The following is a 19,995-nucleotide window of genomic DNA, read 5'->3' as shown; positions in this document are numbered from 1 at the left end:
AATGGTGACAGATTAGAATGATAATACATGTATGTGATACACTATACTGCTGTGTGGTTTGACACTTCTAGAGGTGCGCTTTTTTATGAATGATATATGGTAGTTGTAGCTTTAATGCTAACTTTGGAATCCATGACGAAATTGCATCGCGTTCATCCATATATACTGTACATGTCAGACTCCACTCAGATTTAATAGTTGATCGCCAGGAACTGCTAGTAATATTTATGCAAATAGAATTCATGGTTTGAGTGAAATGCAATGACATATGTCATGGCAGGCTATTTCAAACAATCAAGACATATTTTTTATTCAGTTACTTAATTGAAGCAGATGACTCAAGATGGCCAGTGCTGTTAAATCAACCAGAGCTAGTCTGCTTTGCACTTTGAAGTCCTACGTAAACACCTCTAACAAGGTAAGCTTCAGGGTTCAAAGTTATCCATATGAAATAAAATCTAATTTATGTGTAAAATATTTATTCACCAGTGTGCTAGACTAACATGGTGCTTGGCATGGTACATATCCCTGGGGATCGTATACTACTGACTGCCACCAACCTGGTTTAAGATAGCGCCCTCTATATGCCATATAAAGTAACATTCACTGATTTACCGGTACATGTAATGCAGTTTGGAAAATTGTATGCTACTCATTGGTTCTAATGTTCATAATACAGAAGTGTGCCGTGAATATTAAATCTGAGCAAGACTGGCTTTTTTACCCAGTCAAAATACAGGGAAACTGAGTTATTCAATGCTACAATGAATAAAATACGTGCTTGATATCCTGGGCTAGTAATCTAAAACACTCAAAGTAATATCTTGCCTTCAAAAAATCATGTTTTGTTCCAAGTTCTCTGTGCTAACATGCTCTCCTTGGGAAAGCACCATCATTTTCTTTGATTAAAATGGCTTGGGTAGACTTAGTCTATCTTGTCTCTGATATCAAGATCAGACATTTACACAGCCACATCAGTCAATTCACAAGGATATTATTGTGTTTTCTTCCAACACAGCCTGCATTGTTCCATTTTCATTTAAATTGATGTCCTTGTTTTGGGAGTGGCTTGTTCATTCACAAATGTTTCACATTCCATTCATTGCCGACCATCACAGTGAAACTGTCATAGTGACATATCTTAGCGATGAAAATGACCTCAGTATAATACTGTTGCTCATTGTTTACATTGACTTTATATTTTCACACGGCCAAACAAATTTATGAATTGTGATCTGACACAAGTCAGTGGCTTTTCATTAGAAGTTCATCAGTGACCCAGCACGGTGACATCTAAAAGCTGCTCTGATACAGCTTTGATAACTCCATTATGTTAACAAAGTCAGCCCCGAGAGCAAGATCTTGGCCGTAAAAGCAGATCTCCCTTAATGTGAAAAGATGCAATCAGGCAAAGGTTAGAGGGAAGATTAACAGTTTTATTTGCCTAAAACAACCTCAGATCTCTTGATACTATTAACAAGTACAGACAGACCTCTGTAAATTTCACTACTGTGGACGTAGCCTCCAGTAATCTTTTAAAAACACAGTTCAATAGAAAATGGCAAAGGATCGCATTAAAAAAGTTCAAATACAATAGACGGTATTGACGTAGGCATGACGAACAAAAAAGGTAAAGAAAACTGGTGCATATTTTGAGAATGTACAAAAAAAATTACATATCTTCTATCTTTGAAAGCAGTGTATTGTTTTCTTGGGGTAGAGGTAATATGGCAAGGTCATTTGGGGTCAATAACCCCTAGGTAACTCAAAACTCAGATCTTAACAGAATCTGTTGAATTAGCCTGGAACAGAAGATGTGTGATAAAATTGGATAAAATGTTGGTTATTTCTGTTGTAAAAATTCAGACATAGTGAGTGCCTGTCAGCCGCTGAGAGGCACCGTCACATTTGCATGCTCAACTTTTTTTAGAAGGTTTCGACGCTAGATCTTTAAAAATACACGAAACTCATAGGTGAACGGGGACATGGTGAATTGTGAGATCAGGTGTGAATTAGCTTCCACAACACCTGAAGAAAATTTGATGCTTATTCACCCTTTCACCACCATGGTTTCGCCCAAACCCATTATTATCAATGGTGATTGTGGACCTGTTTCCGGAGAATTTAGGGGTGAACACGTCAAAACACTAACAAATAGCATGACCCAAATTGACAGGTACACTATTACTTGAAAATACAAAAGACGTACTTTCACGAAAGCAAAGCAAAACTCTAAATATTTCTATTTACCTATAAATAAATACAGTAATTAAATAGTTAATGGAACAATTTTTGCACAGCCCAAATGGCACTTTGTCACTGATATAATTGAATGATTTTACCATGTACAGAATGCTTGGATATGGAAGGCTTGTAGTTGATCTAGGTAGCTATTACTGACAATGCACAGTCATTTCCATGCATATGTAATTAGCCCAGTGCCATGAGGAAATTCATTTTTATTATGACACAGGCAGAAATTGTACCTATCGCCAAAAAAACTGGTGTTACCAATTTCAACAATGGAAATATTGGTCAAAAAGGGCATAAATTCATCTTAAGTTCATTAGTTTATCAATTTTAACTGTGAGATATTTAAAAAAAGACCACATAACGGACTAAATCACATTAAATATTGCCTGATTTGGGCAAGGACTGTGTTCCCTGATTAGATTACAAAAAATTAAATTACTCAGTCTTCTCGACAGGCCAAGGATTCCAGCAAAGTGTCAGATGTTGACAAGTTGTGGGTTGATTTGTAATATCTGTGATAAAGCCTGCAATTTGATTCTCTGAAATCAAGGTACATCTGTAACCCTACATCGGACTTCCTTTGAATCCTAATTTTCTCGAATCATGAAATAACTCTGGTGCAGCCAAAGATTCTGGAATGGCTGATCTCACGTGAAAAATGCCCGGTAAATGGTGAAAGGTGATCAAGTCTCTCGGTGAAAAATTTCAACATCACACCTCTGTGGACGACTAAAATCATAACAGACAATGAACATGGTTTGAAATCATCAAGATCATCTCTTTGTGAGCAGCTCATAACTGACGGCTGTTTCTGTGCTTTACCTTTCATAAAATTGTAAGAAATCAAACATGTTGTATATTTGCGGTCTCTTTCACTCAGTTTATTTCACTGAGACGGATAAACGGTGATCACAATTTCAAACTTGGTCATTTCAATAGAGCTTAAAGGCATGGAACCAAAAATAAGAAATTCTTTGATAGAGGAAATTGCTTCTCATTATTTTGTGACACACTGGATATTTAACAATGAAATGCTTAAGACTTGCATTGATTGAAAAATACGATGAACTGTTGATGTGATATCTGTGACGTGTGATCTAAATCAATGATAGAATGCCTTTTGACTGTGAAGTGTTGCCTGATGACAGAACTCTTCCGCTGGCTACAAATGCCGGATTTGTTTTGGATATACTTTGGGAAGCATTCATGCATTCCATGGAAGAATTCAAATCCATCCATGCACACAAGCTCACAGTGTTGTTGGTATTACAGCATTGTTGTAGTACTAGTTGACAAACACCAATAAATTCCATGCTTGTGAACAATCTCAGTGTATTGAATAATGCAGGTAAGTCCGTTATGCGAGAAAATTTTGTCAAGGGGTAATGATAGTGCGCAATATCTAATTAGTAGTCGAACATCGAAATGACCGCTCTCAACAATCATAAACCATGAAAGACTGCATGTATGTGAACATTCACAAAGCCATGAATAACCCTGGCTAGTTACATCGGTATTAACTTTGCTAACAGCAGACACCTTTCGACTGTGATAGACATTGATCATCTTTGATTTCTCAGATGTAAATGGACTAATGCTTCCAGTAATGACATTGTGTCAATCTGTGATACTAATCATAACATCATCATCAAAAGTCCCGAGCTTCCGTTCAAAATTTTGTCTCAGCAATATCTCTGCACTGACTGATACCCGATTATTAATTTTTGCGTTCACTTTGGTGGCAAAATGAAGTCTGTATTTGGGTAGATGACGATGCATCTTGAAATGAAAATCTTTCAAACATTTCTACACACCTTTGCAACATCATGAATGACATTCAAGATTTCTTAACACTTTTGAACTGGGGACCAGCTTGAGCAGAAGACTAATCTAAGATCCCTGAAACAGTGTGAGATTCACTGAGAACAATTTTGGATAACTGCCTCATACTCTACCTAGACAACATAATGTTGCATGACCCCTCCTTCTACCAGATATTCACACACCGGCCCACTAACCTTCAGATTCAGGATATAGCCATATATGAAAATGACCACTTGCTTTGCTCTTGACCTCGACCTTGCCACACATGACAATGGATACTTGTCTGTAACTGTTTTATGAAAATTTGTCCCTGAGTTGCCTTCCTTCCTGAAATCTGTCTGATACACTTCATCTCAACTTTAAAACATGCTGTTCAGTTTCCAATCTCACACTTCCTTGTAATAGAAAAAAGTGTCAGTGAGTAAAACTTAACACACACATTCTCTTACACTACCCATACAGCTTTATATTTGTTTCAAATTGGTTTTTCTACTCAAAGCCTATGCTGCTTCTACAACATGACTTGAAAGTTCTAACTGGTAGATTTTCTCTTAAATTTGCCTTTCTCTTCAATGGAATAATATCATATATCTAGTCTGTTTCCATTCCAATATAATTACACTGATCTGCAACATCCTCCATGATACTTCACCTTTAACATGATGATGAACAGATGCTAAGCAGACACTTTCAATTAAAATCATGATTAATTAATTGTGACCCCAATTGTTTGGGAACCATGTATGTTCACAGTTTAAAGCTATTGTTATAGTAATACACTGCATGAGACTCTGTTCCAATTGAGAGACCTCAATGTAAATACTGAAGTGATAAAACAATACATACATACATCTGATTTAATACGTAGCTAAAACATATTAGAGTGATTTTCATAGCTCGTATGAAACAGGTGATAAAATCTAGCTCTTCTGCGATGTATTTCTGTATGTGAAAATTTTTATGTGAAAATAAGTGTAACCAGGCAGTGAAACTTGTTTAATATCTCCTCAGCACATTTCACACATGAAACTTTGAAACACGTTATTATATCCTGACATAAGCTTTCATTAACGCTTATGGTCAAAGAAGCCTTCTCGGATATATGTACCGGTACATAGAGCAAGCCTGCAGCACGTCAGTTTTTCAAAGTCTACACTACTGTGACAATGCCAATATTGACAAAGACATTCAATTCAGTAAAACAAGTCAGTTATTAGCTAAAAACTGATTCTTTTTTTCCAAGACTAAGCAATAGTGTGTCACTGTAAAAAGCACAACAAATAGGTGATAACTTCAAATAGCTAGCTGGTGTTCGTAGCTTTTACTTCAAATTTCTTTGCATATTGTTGCAATTTGTCTTTGCCGCGACAGCAACACTGAGAATGCCACTGCCAAGGTCAATCCACAGTAGAGAATTATTACCCAATGTTCACTGACTGTATTTTCAGTGTTTTCAGATGTTTAAATACTGATGACATGGTAAATTTGTTTAAAAAAACCAACTGATCCATGATGTATCTTTTACAAATGGAAAAGGATTATTGGAATATCCTCTATTAACGCATGGCTGTGACTTTCACTGGAATTTACATTCCATTCAAAACAGTCTCCAAAACTTGGACAAACGCCAACTTTTCCCAAATTCAGAGGTCATGTAAGTACAGATAATATCAAAATCGACTTTTGGAAACATTGTTAATAAATATACAGACCAACGCACATCAAACTCCAATGATCTTGTTTTAGCTTTGTTAATGTTTTCGTAGAAAGTCATTATCATTGTTATGTACAGTAGAAATGTACAATGGAGAAGTGAAACCACACGTCTTCAGTCCACAGTATGCATATGATCTTCTTCACGTATTTGAAGCCCAGTAGTCATGCTAAATACTGCCCTCATCAATCATTCTGTTAAGTACATCAATGATTCGCACAAGATGCAAGCGCAGTTTACTGTCTGATTCAAACACCGTGTCCAAGAACTCCTCATCTGAGAAGAAGTTAAAGACATGGCTGACCCTGCCATGCGACTTGTCCGTAAGGTGTCTGTCAATTAGCGTCTGAAGCATTCCACGACATTCATTGAGTGACCTCACAAGGTAATTCCTATCAAAGCTGTAATCCACTTCATAGAAGCTGATGATGGACATGATCGTTGACCGGAATTTCTTGCGGAATCTCTCGGCCAGTATAAGTTCATCTTGGTTGAACTGATCGTTACGGTAGAGGATACCGATTTTTATCACAATCTTGATGATGTCTCTCATGAGTTTCTCCGCTTCTTTCTTGTTTCCAGTGTATTCTTTGGTTATTCTGTAGATGTGATCCAGGAGTTCACCTGTCAGGTCATCTATGAAAACTTTGGCCATCCGCTTTGATGCCATCTTTCCCAAGATTTTCTTCTGGGCCCTCAGCCCGATGCCTTTTGAATCAAAGCCTGCTCCAGCCTCCGCCACTGAAAGACAAACAGAGAATATATCATCAAACTGCAACACTGATCATAGAAACCATATAACAAGGTATCAATGGCAAAAAGCGACTACTAACTATGAAACTACACACTGATGTACCAGTGGAAAGAGATGAAAATGACTTCTACATCCTCTTCACGTTATTTTCTTTTACATGGGTCAAACTTTGACATGGAAAATAATTGACAGAATATGACTGACATAAACTGTGTTACACACTGCAGCTATATCCTTGCACACTGACAGGAATTACTGGTTTAACCCTTTTACTACTGTCGTCCGGCCCAAACCCATTGTTATCAACCATAATTGTGGACCTGTTTACTGGGAACAAAGGGGTGAACAGGTTATGAATTGCTGAGGGAAAAAACAAATAAAATTCTGGGTGAAAATTCTGAAATGTCCTTGCGCAGCAGTCACAGCTGCACGTGCCGAGACTGTTTGCATTATCACGAGAAACAGAAGTATTGTTTTCAGGCCTGCAGGGTAGCAAGGTTATTTCTTGGTTATCTGCCAGGATAAACCTTTGCCATTGCTATTATCTGCATGTAGTTTCTCTGATAATCATTGAAAAATGATACGAAAAGACCTCAGTTAGCATTCTGGAAGAAAATTTGCTGTATGAGACTGTCTCCCATAATTATATTTTTTTGTCTTTATAAATAAAATCAGCAGGTCGTGAACAACTGTACTAAGGACACCGAAGAATTCAACTAAGTTACTCAAGCTACATGTCAGTGCAACAATCACAATTGCTGACAGTGTGCTTGGATGCCATTGTTGTTATCATGATACAAAAAATCAAGTACATCAATAACCAAACAAAGCGTAGATACACAGTCAATGTTGACACTGGTCCCGCTATTAATAATCTATGATCATACCTGAATTGACAAGAAAGGTACATATTATTTCACATAAACAAGACCTGTCAATCAGCTTGCATATACCGGTATGTATGACTACTGGTGATCTTCAACATATTTGTAAGTGCACGCAAGCAGGCGTATATGTAGTCACCCAAAGTAAATAGAGCTTGTAGTCAAGAAAATTATTTAACAATGAGAAAATTTTCACTTTGCTTTTTAGGTTTGCAATCAATGTCATCTACAACAGTATGTACTTCTTATAATGAATTTTTACACATGACAGTCTGACCACCATGGTTCTGCCACCATTACACCATCAGTTTCTACTATACTGTTGAGTGTGTATATAAATGCTGCTTCAGTATGGCAATACATATATTCTTGTCATTTTCCTGTCATTGATAAATATATCATATAGCTGGCATGATAAAAGAGGATGCACCCTATTCATCACGTCTGTTGTACAATATCATAAAACAATCATCATGTACTCATTACAATTTCTGTCATATCCCATTCCATAGATTGATCATATGGCATCTATTGTAAGTACAGTAGGAAACATTCCCATCTAAAGGCGTTCAATCATAGAGACATCCTAGCTGTGCATAATTTATGTCACTCATTAATCTTCTGACTGTCCTTATGTGAGGGCAAACCTTTTATAAAACTGAGATACTGTGAAGACTCTGATCAACTTCCTTCTGCAGAATCACTGAGTTATCTATTGTCAGAATTTAACCTAAACACTAATTTTGCAATTAACTTACGATAAAATTATCTCTCGATGATTCATAAGACCATGATACACATTAGACAGAAACTAAAAATGTTTTACAAATGCTTAGCACTGCTTATCACTCATTAATATTTATACAAAGTACACTGACAAAAGGCATTTAGACTGTACACTGGGTCTACTGTAATTGTATCTGTGTTACTGGTGTCCCTATGGCTAGAAATGCCAAAAAGATGAACTTGTGCCTCTTGTCTCAAATGTCACTTAATTTCAAGGAAACAAAATCACACAAAACAGTATTGTATGTTCCTTGTACCACTGTCAGGACACTTCAGAACAGCTTTCCAAAAGCATTCTTTCAAAGTATATTGGCCTTTTTACCAGTGATCTATTCTGAACAATTGATTATCATTTGTGCCTTTGTACAGTGTACGATGTTTTTTAAATTAGTCTCCTATTGGATTTTCTGAATATCAATGCATACAAATACAGATACCAGTAATTGATTGCTAATTTATTGGAAGTTCATGTATGGTAGGACTTAATCTTTACTTGCACACCTGTAATGAGGCAGCTGGTTCACGATCAAGCAGTCAATCAAAGAATATGGACATCTGGTACCACATTACAAATTGAAATCGAGTGCAGGAATTTCTGTATAGTTTAGCAGTACAGGCTTGTTTAATATGAAGTACCATAGGAGAGCATCTGTACTTTTAGGTTGATGTATGGCAAATGCAAGCACAAGTATTACGCAGTTGAATTTATCACATACTGTAAATGAAATGTCACCCTCCTGCCTGAGGCAATTATAATCAATCTTCATACATGTATAATTGAAGTGTACATGTCACGATTAACAGATACTTTATTGTATCCAGAGTTGTAAATAAATTGCAAGCCACAACCTGAACCAAAAATATTGAACATCCGCTACCTTCATATAGAATGAAACTTAGCTGCCAACACTTCATGAACTGTGAACAGAATTTGCTTATTAGGGTAAATGATGGCATCACCATGACTCAAACAAAATGAGTGACGGTGATTTTACAAAAATAACTAGATCGGTACTATTACTTCAGATATCAGCACAATATATGCACATCCTTAAGTATTTAGTGATACCGTGGCCAAGTTTGTTAGTTAATTTTAAACCAAAGAAATTTACAGAGTGCCATATGTGAGAAATGAAAAGCAAATATATGCCCTCAGTCTGTGCAAACAATTTGCTCTAGTAAAAGTCAAATTGTTTGGTGCCAGTGTGATTGACCATCAAGTCATGGCAGACATGCAAATAAGTAATAATAGAATTATCCAGTTTCAAGAAAATGTCATCCATAATTGCCCATGTTTATGAAATCAGTCCATTTTCTATAATTGATATTAGTAACCATCAGATGAAAGTCGGCAAATTAATATGTACAGTAATAGCTTTTGCATTGGGCAGAATAATGTTTTGATAATGAAGATGTGTGATTTAGAACTATATTGTATTCCTCTCGATGATATCATGTAATTTCATATTAATCAAAGTTAATATTATGAAACTGATGACACACTGATTAAGTTTACATTGGAGTTTGAAACTCTACAGCAATAAAGATGATGATGCAAGCATCAAATATATGATACGGGGTTATTCAGTCTACATACGGGATCCAGCACTTGTTTTGAACTCATACAATGAGTTAGAAATAAGCAGCTAGGAGTAAATGAAATTATTTCAAGAATTTTCCAAATATGTAATAAAAATATGAATATTTACTGGTGTTATATTTCAAAATCATGGCTGCAAATATACAATTTTTATATTCTTTGGAAAAAGTATTAACTATTAAAGCAGTTATCCTGAAAATTTGAACTAAATATCTTGATTCTAACACTTGGAACTTGACATTAACTCTGAGAAAAGAATTGGTGCAAAAATAGCCTTTCCAGTGAAATTAACATTGTAGGTGTAATTAGGATAGGAATTTGCAAAAAGGATTCTCGGAATTTTAAAGTCGTTGGAATTATAAAGATGTAAAATATTACACATACTGTGAGAAATGTTCCTTTGACTGTGTACCAGATTATCATATGTCTTGTGTTACATTGCAATATGCCATTTACACATGCATGTATACCAACAATGGAACCATTGCAAGCTCATGGAAATTGCTATTTGCACTGAAAATAATACGGTGACCCAAATTACACTTCCAATTTTCTGTGTCACAATTCTAACTGAGCCTGAATATAGAAGTAGTCAGCAAATTTACACAATTTCAATACTGCGAGACTTTTTATTGCACTGTACGTGATATCCACGATGTTCCATTATTCACTTCCAGTGAAACCCAAACAGTACAAAGAATGGCTCGTCACCTTGATATTTAGAAATTTCTGTCACATAATTTTTCTTCTATCATAATTCATTTTAAAACTGAACTGCTGTACAATACAGCCAACCGAAATGGAATGTTGAGCCATAAAATCGGTTACATACACGATACACATATCATAGTCATGTGACATTTGCCTCATTTTCAACCCCTTAGGCAATTGATACAATATTTCAAGGACCCTCTCTCCGTATTGGACCAGACAAGAAAATCTATTACACTCAATTGGCTGTATTTGAACCTTGAAAGATGAGCTGGTACATGTAGATAATCCTTAATTCTATCCTACCAACCAGGTATTATGCGTTGTCATTAACGACTTAAAAGAATGAATGAAAACTGAGTCAGTTACGTGCACATTGATTTAATACAAAGGGCTTGAAATTGTTTTGACGGACAGACAGCATACAGATTAACTCCTTGGTTTCATTCTTGTGTGATGAAACGAGAATTAGAAAACTCTTTGTAACATCGAAATATTTCAAATTTAAAATTCTCATTCATTCTGATTTATCAAATTAAGATGAAATACCTTGACTAATCAATTCTTGAGAAAAGGAATCAATAGAGTTCATGGAACTCTTACATCATGACAACTGAATTAAGATTTTTGGCATTACATCTTTTCAAGAGTATTACCTGGTATTGACTATCTCAAGACTTAGTCTTGAATTATCACAATAATACATGAATGTACACATACTGGAGTTTGAATAGAATTTCTGAAAGCCAATTGCATGCAGCATTGAGATATAACTTAATGGACATGGCAGTGACTGACTATAGTGCTGTGTGTGGTGTACTAGTTTCCAGCAAGGAAAGCCAATGACTGCATAAGTAGAGGACAGTCAGATAATGTATGATGCACATTAGGCCTGATCAGTGTTATTAATGGCTAAGAGTAATGCCATTTCTGGTAGGGATTTAATACTTACTAATCACTTTGCTGTTTGATTTATGATGCATGCAAAATTGGAAGTAGAGCAGTATGATTTTCTTGTCTGAATGGAAAGTGTTCATGTATAGTTGGAAGGTCTGAATATTGATTGTTATAGATTTTACAATTTGTATCTTCTCCACAGAGAAGTGTAATTTGCAGTTCTGTGATGTCTGCTGGTGTACCGGTATCATATTAATATGATTTTTCTAATGATTTCATGTATTTGTCCTTTTCACTGGTTATCTTTTTCTACACGGTCAAAGTTCAGTTGTTCTTGTACTTGATTTTGTCCTTTGACTCATGCAGGACATATTAATAAAAGACAGGTAGACATATATGGTATACAGCAAATGCTGCCTGGCTTTGAAAGTGGGTCATACAGTCTTCATGTACTCTTGAGGGATTTGTGAATAATGTATACGTACTACACACTGACTGACAGTGGAACGGCTTCTCACAAACACGTACCAAGAACCAGCTCTGAAAATGATGCGTCCATGACAATTTAAATGACATAATGACAAAAGACCTCCTCAGTTTTTTTTGCACAAAATTATTTAAAACATGATGTCCACAACAAAAGTTTCAAATGTCACAGTCATCATCTGCTAATCAGACTGCGTTGATCACTTCACTTTCCCTCAAGGCTGGTTTTCTGAGTTTCTTTCACATATGTATATAACAATATAATACCATAGTAAATGTTAAACACAAGAAATATATTATAACTTTGTCCTTTGTTCACTCATTTTAGGTCCACAGCCTAGTAATAGAGCAAAATATTATTGTTCAGTTGTTTGTAAGATTTTGTCATATTTATAGCAGATTGCTAGAAGGGAAACACCTTACTTGAGAGACAAAGTACACAATGTGCTAGCCTAGATGACACTTAATCATTAATGATGGCAACATTTATGATGAGAGATATTGACTATGAATTATTCACATTGACAATAAAATATCTGTGGTACCTGGACAGGCGGAAGGATTCCTGGTCATAAAAATACTCTTCCAAGGTGATTTTCTTTTTCATTTTTGCACTGCAATTTCCTACTGCCGCCACGACCAGTGTGATTGCACATTTAAGACGGCGTTGCTTAGTTTTTTCATCTTTCCATGGAACGTTTATTTTTTATCAAGGTAATATCCCTGGGCAACAATGCAGAGGCTTGATACCAGTAGCTTTCGCAATCACTTCTTACTGTCAGCTAGCTTTGACATCAAGATACTGTTTTAGCTTGTTTTTAATACTTGAAACACTTCACACACAAAAAGAAAATAATGTAATTTTTCAATTTTCACATCCATGTATATAAGTTTGAAAAGAAGGTAAATGCAGAAGCTGAAGGATCAGTCCAATGAATGATTGCCATAAGTTTAGCAACCATTCATAAATGCCTAGAACTCTGATGTTATTGACACAATGTGTTGCAATATTACCAATGTACTGTAATTTGCACACTTTATCACAAAACAATCATGAATTTTATACGAACTATCTCTGATGTTTCTTTATTTTTTTCAATTTCATCATCTGAAAGGCAAGAGCCCACTAACAGAAATCATCAAATGAAGCAATAGAGAGTATTGCCTTGCTCAAGGGCAAACCTCAAAGCCGAAATCTCAAACCCACTTTTCTCTGACAGTGAGTCTGATACGAATCTGTCCATATCGGGGGTCTCACCTATAAACCTATCACATTCTCCAATGTTGAAGTTCATACCCTATCCACTCAGCCTTCCTTTTTATCACTTTTACTATTACTGATTAGTAAAAGTAAAGGCACTAGACAATATTTTAATAGTATTTCTGCTGTTGATTGTTCAAACCTTCTGGCCTTGGTCTGGTGTGTCATGTTAACAAAAGATGTTGAAAATGCCAGTCGTCTGTGATGATGATTTTACAGTCAGTTTGTCGATTCAACAAAATATAGTAAAACACTTTGAAAAAGGTGCATACTTGTTTAGTATCGTCAGATTTTCATTGCAATCAGCTGATTTTTAATTCAGCTAAAAAGACATCCTATTAAACATCACAAAATAGGGAAAACTTTAATCAGCGAAGTGACATACTCAGAAGATGCTAGCCAAAAAGACATGTTTTACTGTATTCTGGCTGAAAAATGATCTATTGCTTTATGCAAGATAATGCACTGAGCAACATCACAGATTTCCTTTCAGTGATTATTTCAATTTGTACCTGGAGTTACATGTAAGACACCATAGGGATAGAATTCAAAACTACATACGCTGTCTGCTCAATAACTGACATCTGATTGAAATTTACACAATTGAGGTGGTACACATTCTCTATCAGTCATGTAGTAGACAAAAAAGTGCACAGAGCTCTCTATGTGCTTGCTTTGAGATTTCAGGACAGACGGAGCCTTTCACACGCTGCATCATTATGGGCTTATTAATAATTCACATGCAAATATAAATGGAAAACCAGGTGAACATTTATACTGCTCAATAATCTTTTATTTCTCACGTAATGAAATGGCATGACCCCAATGTATATTCAGCACAAATAATGAACATGTTTCTCTGGTAATCTGCCTTATGTAAATTTACACTGTAGTTTCACCCACAATACACAAGTGCCAAGGAAACTGCCGCTTCTCATCGGCTTCCATTACGACTATATTTAGACGTTACTATTGATCTATGAATATTTCAATCTTTCCCCCAAATGAACGTCTTTTTTTGTACATGAATGCACAGATCTCGACACGCACACACACACACCTAGTTGTATCATTTGGGAAGATGCAGAAGTTCTTGAAAGCCTATTTGTCAGCATCATCTGTATTTGATGGACACGATTGTTCCTTGAACATGCAAATCAAAGAGAGCTTCAATTGGAAATTTAAGTTCTTCAAAGTTGCTTAATATGATACATGTATGTTGACCATCTACGGTACATGTACATTATCAAAGCCGTTCTTTCATTCCATGAAAGGCATTTTGTCTTCTGTTACAATCATCTACATTGATGTTTGAAAAAATATGACAATTATTTTACTCTTTGGCATAGACTGATTCAGATTGTAACAATCCTGCTGACCTTCACAAGGTTTACTCTTTTAAATCTGTGACTTTGAATTGAATGGACAGTTACGAAAGACGCCAGTCTGAAGTAAAATATCAGCTACCTATTCTCAGTCTGAACAAACTTAATTAAAGGGATATAGTCGTCGGAACTGCGCCTGTGCGAGTTTCTTGTTTACAAACAATGTATTTCATGCACTATATCAAGATGCACCTCATCATTATAGCTGCAACACTTAAATTATACGATGATAGATTATGACAGCCATGTTTTAACTGTCATCAATCACCATTGTGCCTTGGATACATTGTTGCCATGGGTCGTATGGGTCCCATACGACCTTTGAGCGCAGTTCCGACGACTATATCCCTTTAATGTGAGGAAAAGTAGAGGACACAATGAATCCATGTAGAAAGATATACAGGCTTAAACAATACTGAAAGTTGATGTCAGGTGTTTTGAAAAGAATGAGCACATCCTACCCAACTACATATTATGAAAAAAGTGGTATGCCATTACAAAATGATACTATAAATGCCATCTGGTAATTCAAATGGCACCTGGTAGACATATTTGAAAAAGTAGGGAGATTTTTTTCTGCAAGTATTCATCTTATCTACCGGTATGTGCTGTGTGACATTTTCACAGGGTCATTCAAGTTTGAAGTCAACAAGCCTTAGACCAGGGATATAAAAATTTCTTGTGAAGTGTGGCATTTAAATGCATGTCATTTGTTTTCCATGGCCAAATTGGATCTCATGGGGAAAAAGGAATGACAATTAGAGGAAAAAAACAATTAAATACAAAGTAGTTACATACCATAACACAAGAGACAATGTGGTAACAAATAGGGTAGTGACAATTATTCAACCACAAGGGAATTCAATATCTTTCACATTTACCTGAGCCACATCAATGGATTAATTCATAGACAGACATGCTATCTATCATCTTTTATTCCTATTTCCGTCAGTGACTTTTTAAAGGTTAACAGAATTCATATGATACATGTATATTAAAATTACTGTTCAGGTACCAGTCTTCCCATGAAAGGTCGCTTTTTTGATAAATTATATCATTAAAGTCTCATTTGATTGTGTTTAATCAAACAACACACGAACATCTAATAAACTGTACATATCAATAATTTTAAAAATACATTTTTGTGCCGAGTAATGGCATTCCAATGGGAATTATTTTGTAACTCAGGTCAATAATTATGAATCATATTAACTTATTTGACCTTGGATGCATGCATAAAGTTCAAAATGGCAAAACGTTTTTTTCTGTTTTTGTATTGTAATGGACTTCAATGAAATACATGTAGATGCTTGAAAGCTATGAACTATGAACTCAACAGTACTGAATTCTGAGCCCACCCTTCATTATGAAAATAAAGTTTTTTTCTATCAGTTAGCTCATTAGCTTATATATGTATCTCTCAAAGTTACAATCAACTTGTCACCACTTTCTTCATTGGTTTTGTGTATACACAAAGAGGAATGTATGTGTTATTGATTACTTTTTGTGCATCTATCAGGGTCCCTATCCATGTTTCCAGTACAGTATAAAGTGACCTCATAACTGCTATTGTCACAAGACAACAATATCTTCTATTAATACAGCTATGTAGATGCTTGAAAGTGTTTATATCAACTCTTATCATAGATAAAATACTTACATCCATTTCTTCATGACAAAATCATGTGAGCATGATGTGAAAGTGTCATTGTCTCAAGTAAACAGGATATGCTCATTCATTTTGAAGTATCTGATATCACTTCTTGGTTTCACAGATATTTTATTTCTTTTTTTCTTTCAAAGACTGATTTCTGCGTTCACTTAAACGCATTGGCTGTGCATGCTTAAATAGTATGTCTACCATTTATTTGTGGTTTGCATAATATCTCCCAAACTCTTCTGTCATACCTTAGAATGACATGTCGATCAAAATGAACTGTTCCATTCTTAACCTGTTTGCCCCTAATGCCCTGTGAACAGGTCCACAATTATCATTGATAACCTTGATGAAAGGGCAGTAGGGAACTTTTGTTATTGGGCGAGGGGAATGGGGATTCTTGTGGTACAGTGAGGGTCACTGGGAAGTTTTCACTGTTGAGAGCTAGGTGAGACAGGAAAATATTTGGTGGGAGGAGAAGCTTTTTAAAATTGTGATGGGAGGACAGTTGACAAACAACTTTTACTTCCCCTCCAAATATTTTCTTTTTTCCCTAAATTAATTTAAATGCTGTATTTACACTTAAAACCCCTGAAAATACCTTTTGATGTAATTTCTTGAAATAGGCTGGTTGGCTGCCTTGATATTGATTACATTACAAAGAAAAATTATGAGACTATCGCTGTAGATAGACCATGGATAAATTCAGGTATTTAAAAATAGTGTCAATGACAATGTACTCCCATTTTATAGAAATGCAAAGTACTACGACACACTGACATTGCATCGTACAGGATGATTACTAAGAAATTCCGTTGCAAGTCCAAATTAACCTTATACCCCAGCAATATGAAATGCTCCATCTCATAATGACTTTGACACATCTGACAGAAAACAACCCAAGGATCAAGACTATCGTGTTTTAAAGCAATCAAGCAAATACTTTAGGAAAAAATGATTTTTTGACAAAAAATGGGAAAAATTGCCCCAAAAATACAAATATGAAAATTTCACCACAATTTGAACAAATCTGACAAAGGCCAACCCTAGGATCATACATACAAGTTTTCAAGGCAAGAGGATGAGCGCTTTCAGAAAGGAAGCTTTTTGGACAAAAAACGGGAAAATCGTCCAAAAGTACAACTTTCAAAATTTTACCACAATTTGAAGAAATGTAACTTAAGTCACTATAAAGAGCCTGCATACCAAGTTTCAACCAAATCTGGCCAGTGGTTACAGAGTTTTAGCAATTTGCAGGATTTTTCCTTTTTTTCCCCTCATTTGCATTTTTTGACTTTGACATGTTCATTTCAACAAATTCACATCTCTACCCCTGGGTGCACCTGTCCACCAAATTCTAAGATGGTAGGTGCTGCGGTTTAGGTTTTAATGTGGACGGACATACCTCCGCACATACTAACTAACATACATACATACATACATACATACATACCGGTACATACATACAGACAGACATGCATACATTATTTTTACAGCTTTTAACTTCCAACAGCCGACCAACTTGTCAATATCAGCTTGTTCAACTTGATGCTACTGCTTATAATAATATAAATAAACGAGAGTTAATTACATTCTAATTACGTAAACAAGACTTGCTTATCAAGATTTACATCATAAAAAAACAGCATATCTGTCAGGTTATAAAGAATCTTCAACTGGTTATCTTTATCAATTACTTTCTAATTAGGAGTGACCTGAAGATGACTCTGTAAACTCATGCTGAAATTTGCAAATTTTGTGGTACTTTTGTCATGCTTTCAAATTTGGTACATAGGTGAAATGTTGTAGGTCATTCATTCAAAGTCAAGTACTGCCTGTGTGAATGAGTAGATTATGATTGTGCTGTTCCAGGCTGAGGTGCTATTTATAGGAATGATGCAATGTTAGATGGTAATTGATGTTTTAACTGAATTTGACTTGCGTTGTATGTAACTCTTGTACTGTATAAACCCTATCAATTCACCCAGAAAAAATAATTAATATGATTTTAAATAATTGAATTAATTAGGAAATCAACAAAGCCAAAATAATTTTAGTGTAGAATTATCAGAAAGTTCAACCTTTTTGACAGTTCATTGTGAAATGCTTACCATCTTGGAGGATTAAAACATGTAAAGGCAACTTTCCTGAATCCCAACTTTGACATATTCTGAACCGTCATATATTGTGCTCTGTATGTTATCTAAAAGAAATTGCTCATAATAGTTTGTCATGATAGGTTGGTCAAATAAATAGAGATAGAGAAAGTTCCAATTTCCATTTATGGTTGACTTGGTAAGGATAAAATAAAATTACTTTTTGAGGAAAAAAATAGAGTGGTCAATTAAAAGAGTGGTCAAAGTGATAGGGTTTTTATGGTAAAGCTGGGCTGTAAGATTTCTCATGTGCTATTTATAGCAATTATGCAATTTGTGTAAACAGTGCAGTGAAAGTGTTACATGATTCCTTATAATGCTTTTGATGACCTTGAACTTCTTAAGTTGCAAACATTTGTCTCTTCAGTGTGCTTTCTCTGAGTACCTACAGGCTCAACTTATTCAACAGAACTTACTTCCAATGTTAATTTGAAAGTTAAAATGTGCTTAGTTAATAGGATGAAAATACTCATACACAGTTTCAACGAAGATTTTTTTAACCAAAAATGGCAAAAATTGCCCAAAAATACAAATATACAAATTTTGCCATAATTTTGATGAATTCTATTTTGAGTTATCACAAGGCACCTGCACGCCAAATTTTAAAGCAAACAGACCATTGCTTTCAGAGGAAACAATTTTTTACTGAAATGGCAAAAAAAATAGAGAAAAAAATTCATTAAAAATAGAAAGCAGCCAATATTGACACCAAATCTATATGTTTGAATGAGTAGGGCCAAAGGTACCTAAAAACCAAATACATTACAATGATCAGAAGAGTAGTTCCTGAGTTACTGACTTTTGACCATTTTCGCCCTTTTTTCTACCTCATTTGCATATACATGAGACTAAAAAGTTCATTTTAACAACGGCACATCTACATCATATATGGCACCACTACACCAAAAATCAGCTTTATACATGCAGCAGTTTCGGAGTTTTTGTGTTGGACGGACAGACATCCATACATACATACATACATACATACATACAGACGTCTCACATACAGACTTTTTTCAACTATATAACCTCCCAATTGCCATACATGTATGGCAAATGGGAGGTAAAAATGACAGCTGAGGGTATGGCCCAGCAATTTCATATCACATCATCGTTTTTCTTCTTTGCTTGCATGATTGAACTTCGAAAATTTCAACCTTGAATAACTCTCACACTGTTATGTTTTATGCACAGGATATGCATGGATGATAAAAAGACTAAGGAATGCTGGTATTCGACACCAAGATACAATACTCAGTGTTTGGCAAATTCTGCAAGGTCACTATGGACTTACAAAAATTTGCAAGCAGGCAGATGCAGAATTCATGTATGTTCTATATATTGTATCATGTTATTGATACACAGAGAAAGACAGCGACAGCACTTAATAATTTACAAGTCACAGGAAGCTAAGCCACTCTCCTCTGATTAAACCCCATCTAATAATGGTAATAGACATGCCAGGCTGTCAAAATGATGTACTGATGAATTGGCTCTGCATAAGATTGACGTGCTGTGCACTGCAGTTATATATTTATATGGCATACATCATGAAGATGATTTGATAACAAAATGTGTTTTGGAACATTTTATTGTACAAACTGAGTGGACAAATGACTAGTTTCTT

The 19,995-nt window shown here is 35.3% G+C and overlaps 1 protein-coding gene across 1 annotated transcript in view; it reads right to left on the bottom strand.

The window, feature by feature from the left end:
• Positions 1-1,415: 1,415 nt before the first annotated feature.
• LOC139121630 (tumor necrosis factor alpha-induced protein 8-like) overlaps positions 1,416-19,995 on the bottom strand; it is a 56,041-nt gene continuing 37,461 nt past the window's right edge. The window contains exon 2 of the mRNA XM_070686683.1: positions 1,416-6,532. Within this exon, the coding sequence (XP_070542784.1) occupies positions 5,961-6,532 (572 nt within the window). The 3' untranslated portion in view covers positions 1,416-5,960. The remainder of the gene's footprint in view (positions 6,533-19,995) is intronic.

Source organism: Ptychodera flava, chromosome 21, assembly GCF_041260155.1.
Source record: "Ptychodera flava strain L36383 chromosome 21, AS_Pfla_20210202, whole genome shotgun sequence".
In the NCBI taxonomy this organism is placed as follows: domain Eukaryota; kingdom Metazoa; phylum Hemichordata; class Enteropneusta; family Ptychoderidae; genus Ptychodera; species Ptychodera flava.
This window is presented reverse-complemented; position numbering and strand designations above follow the sequence as displayed.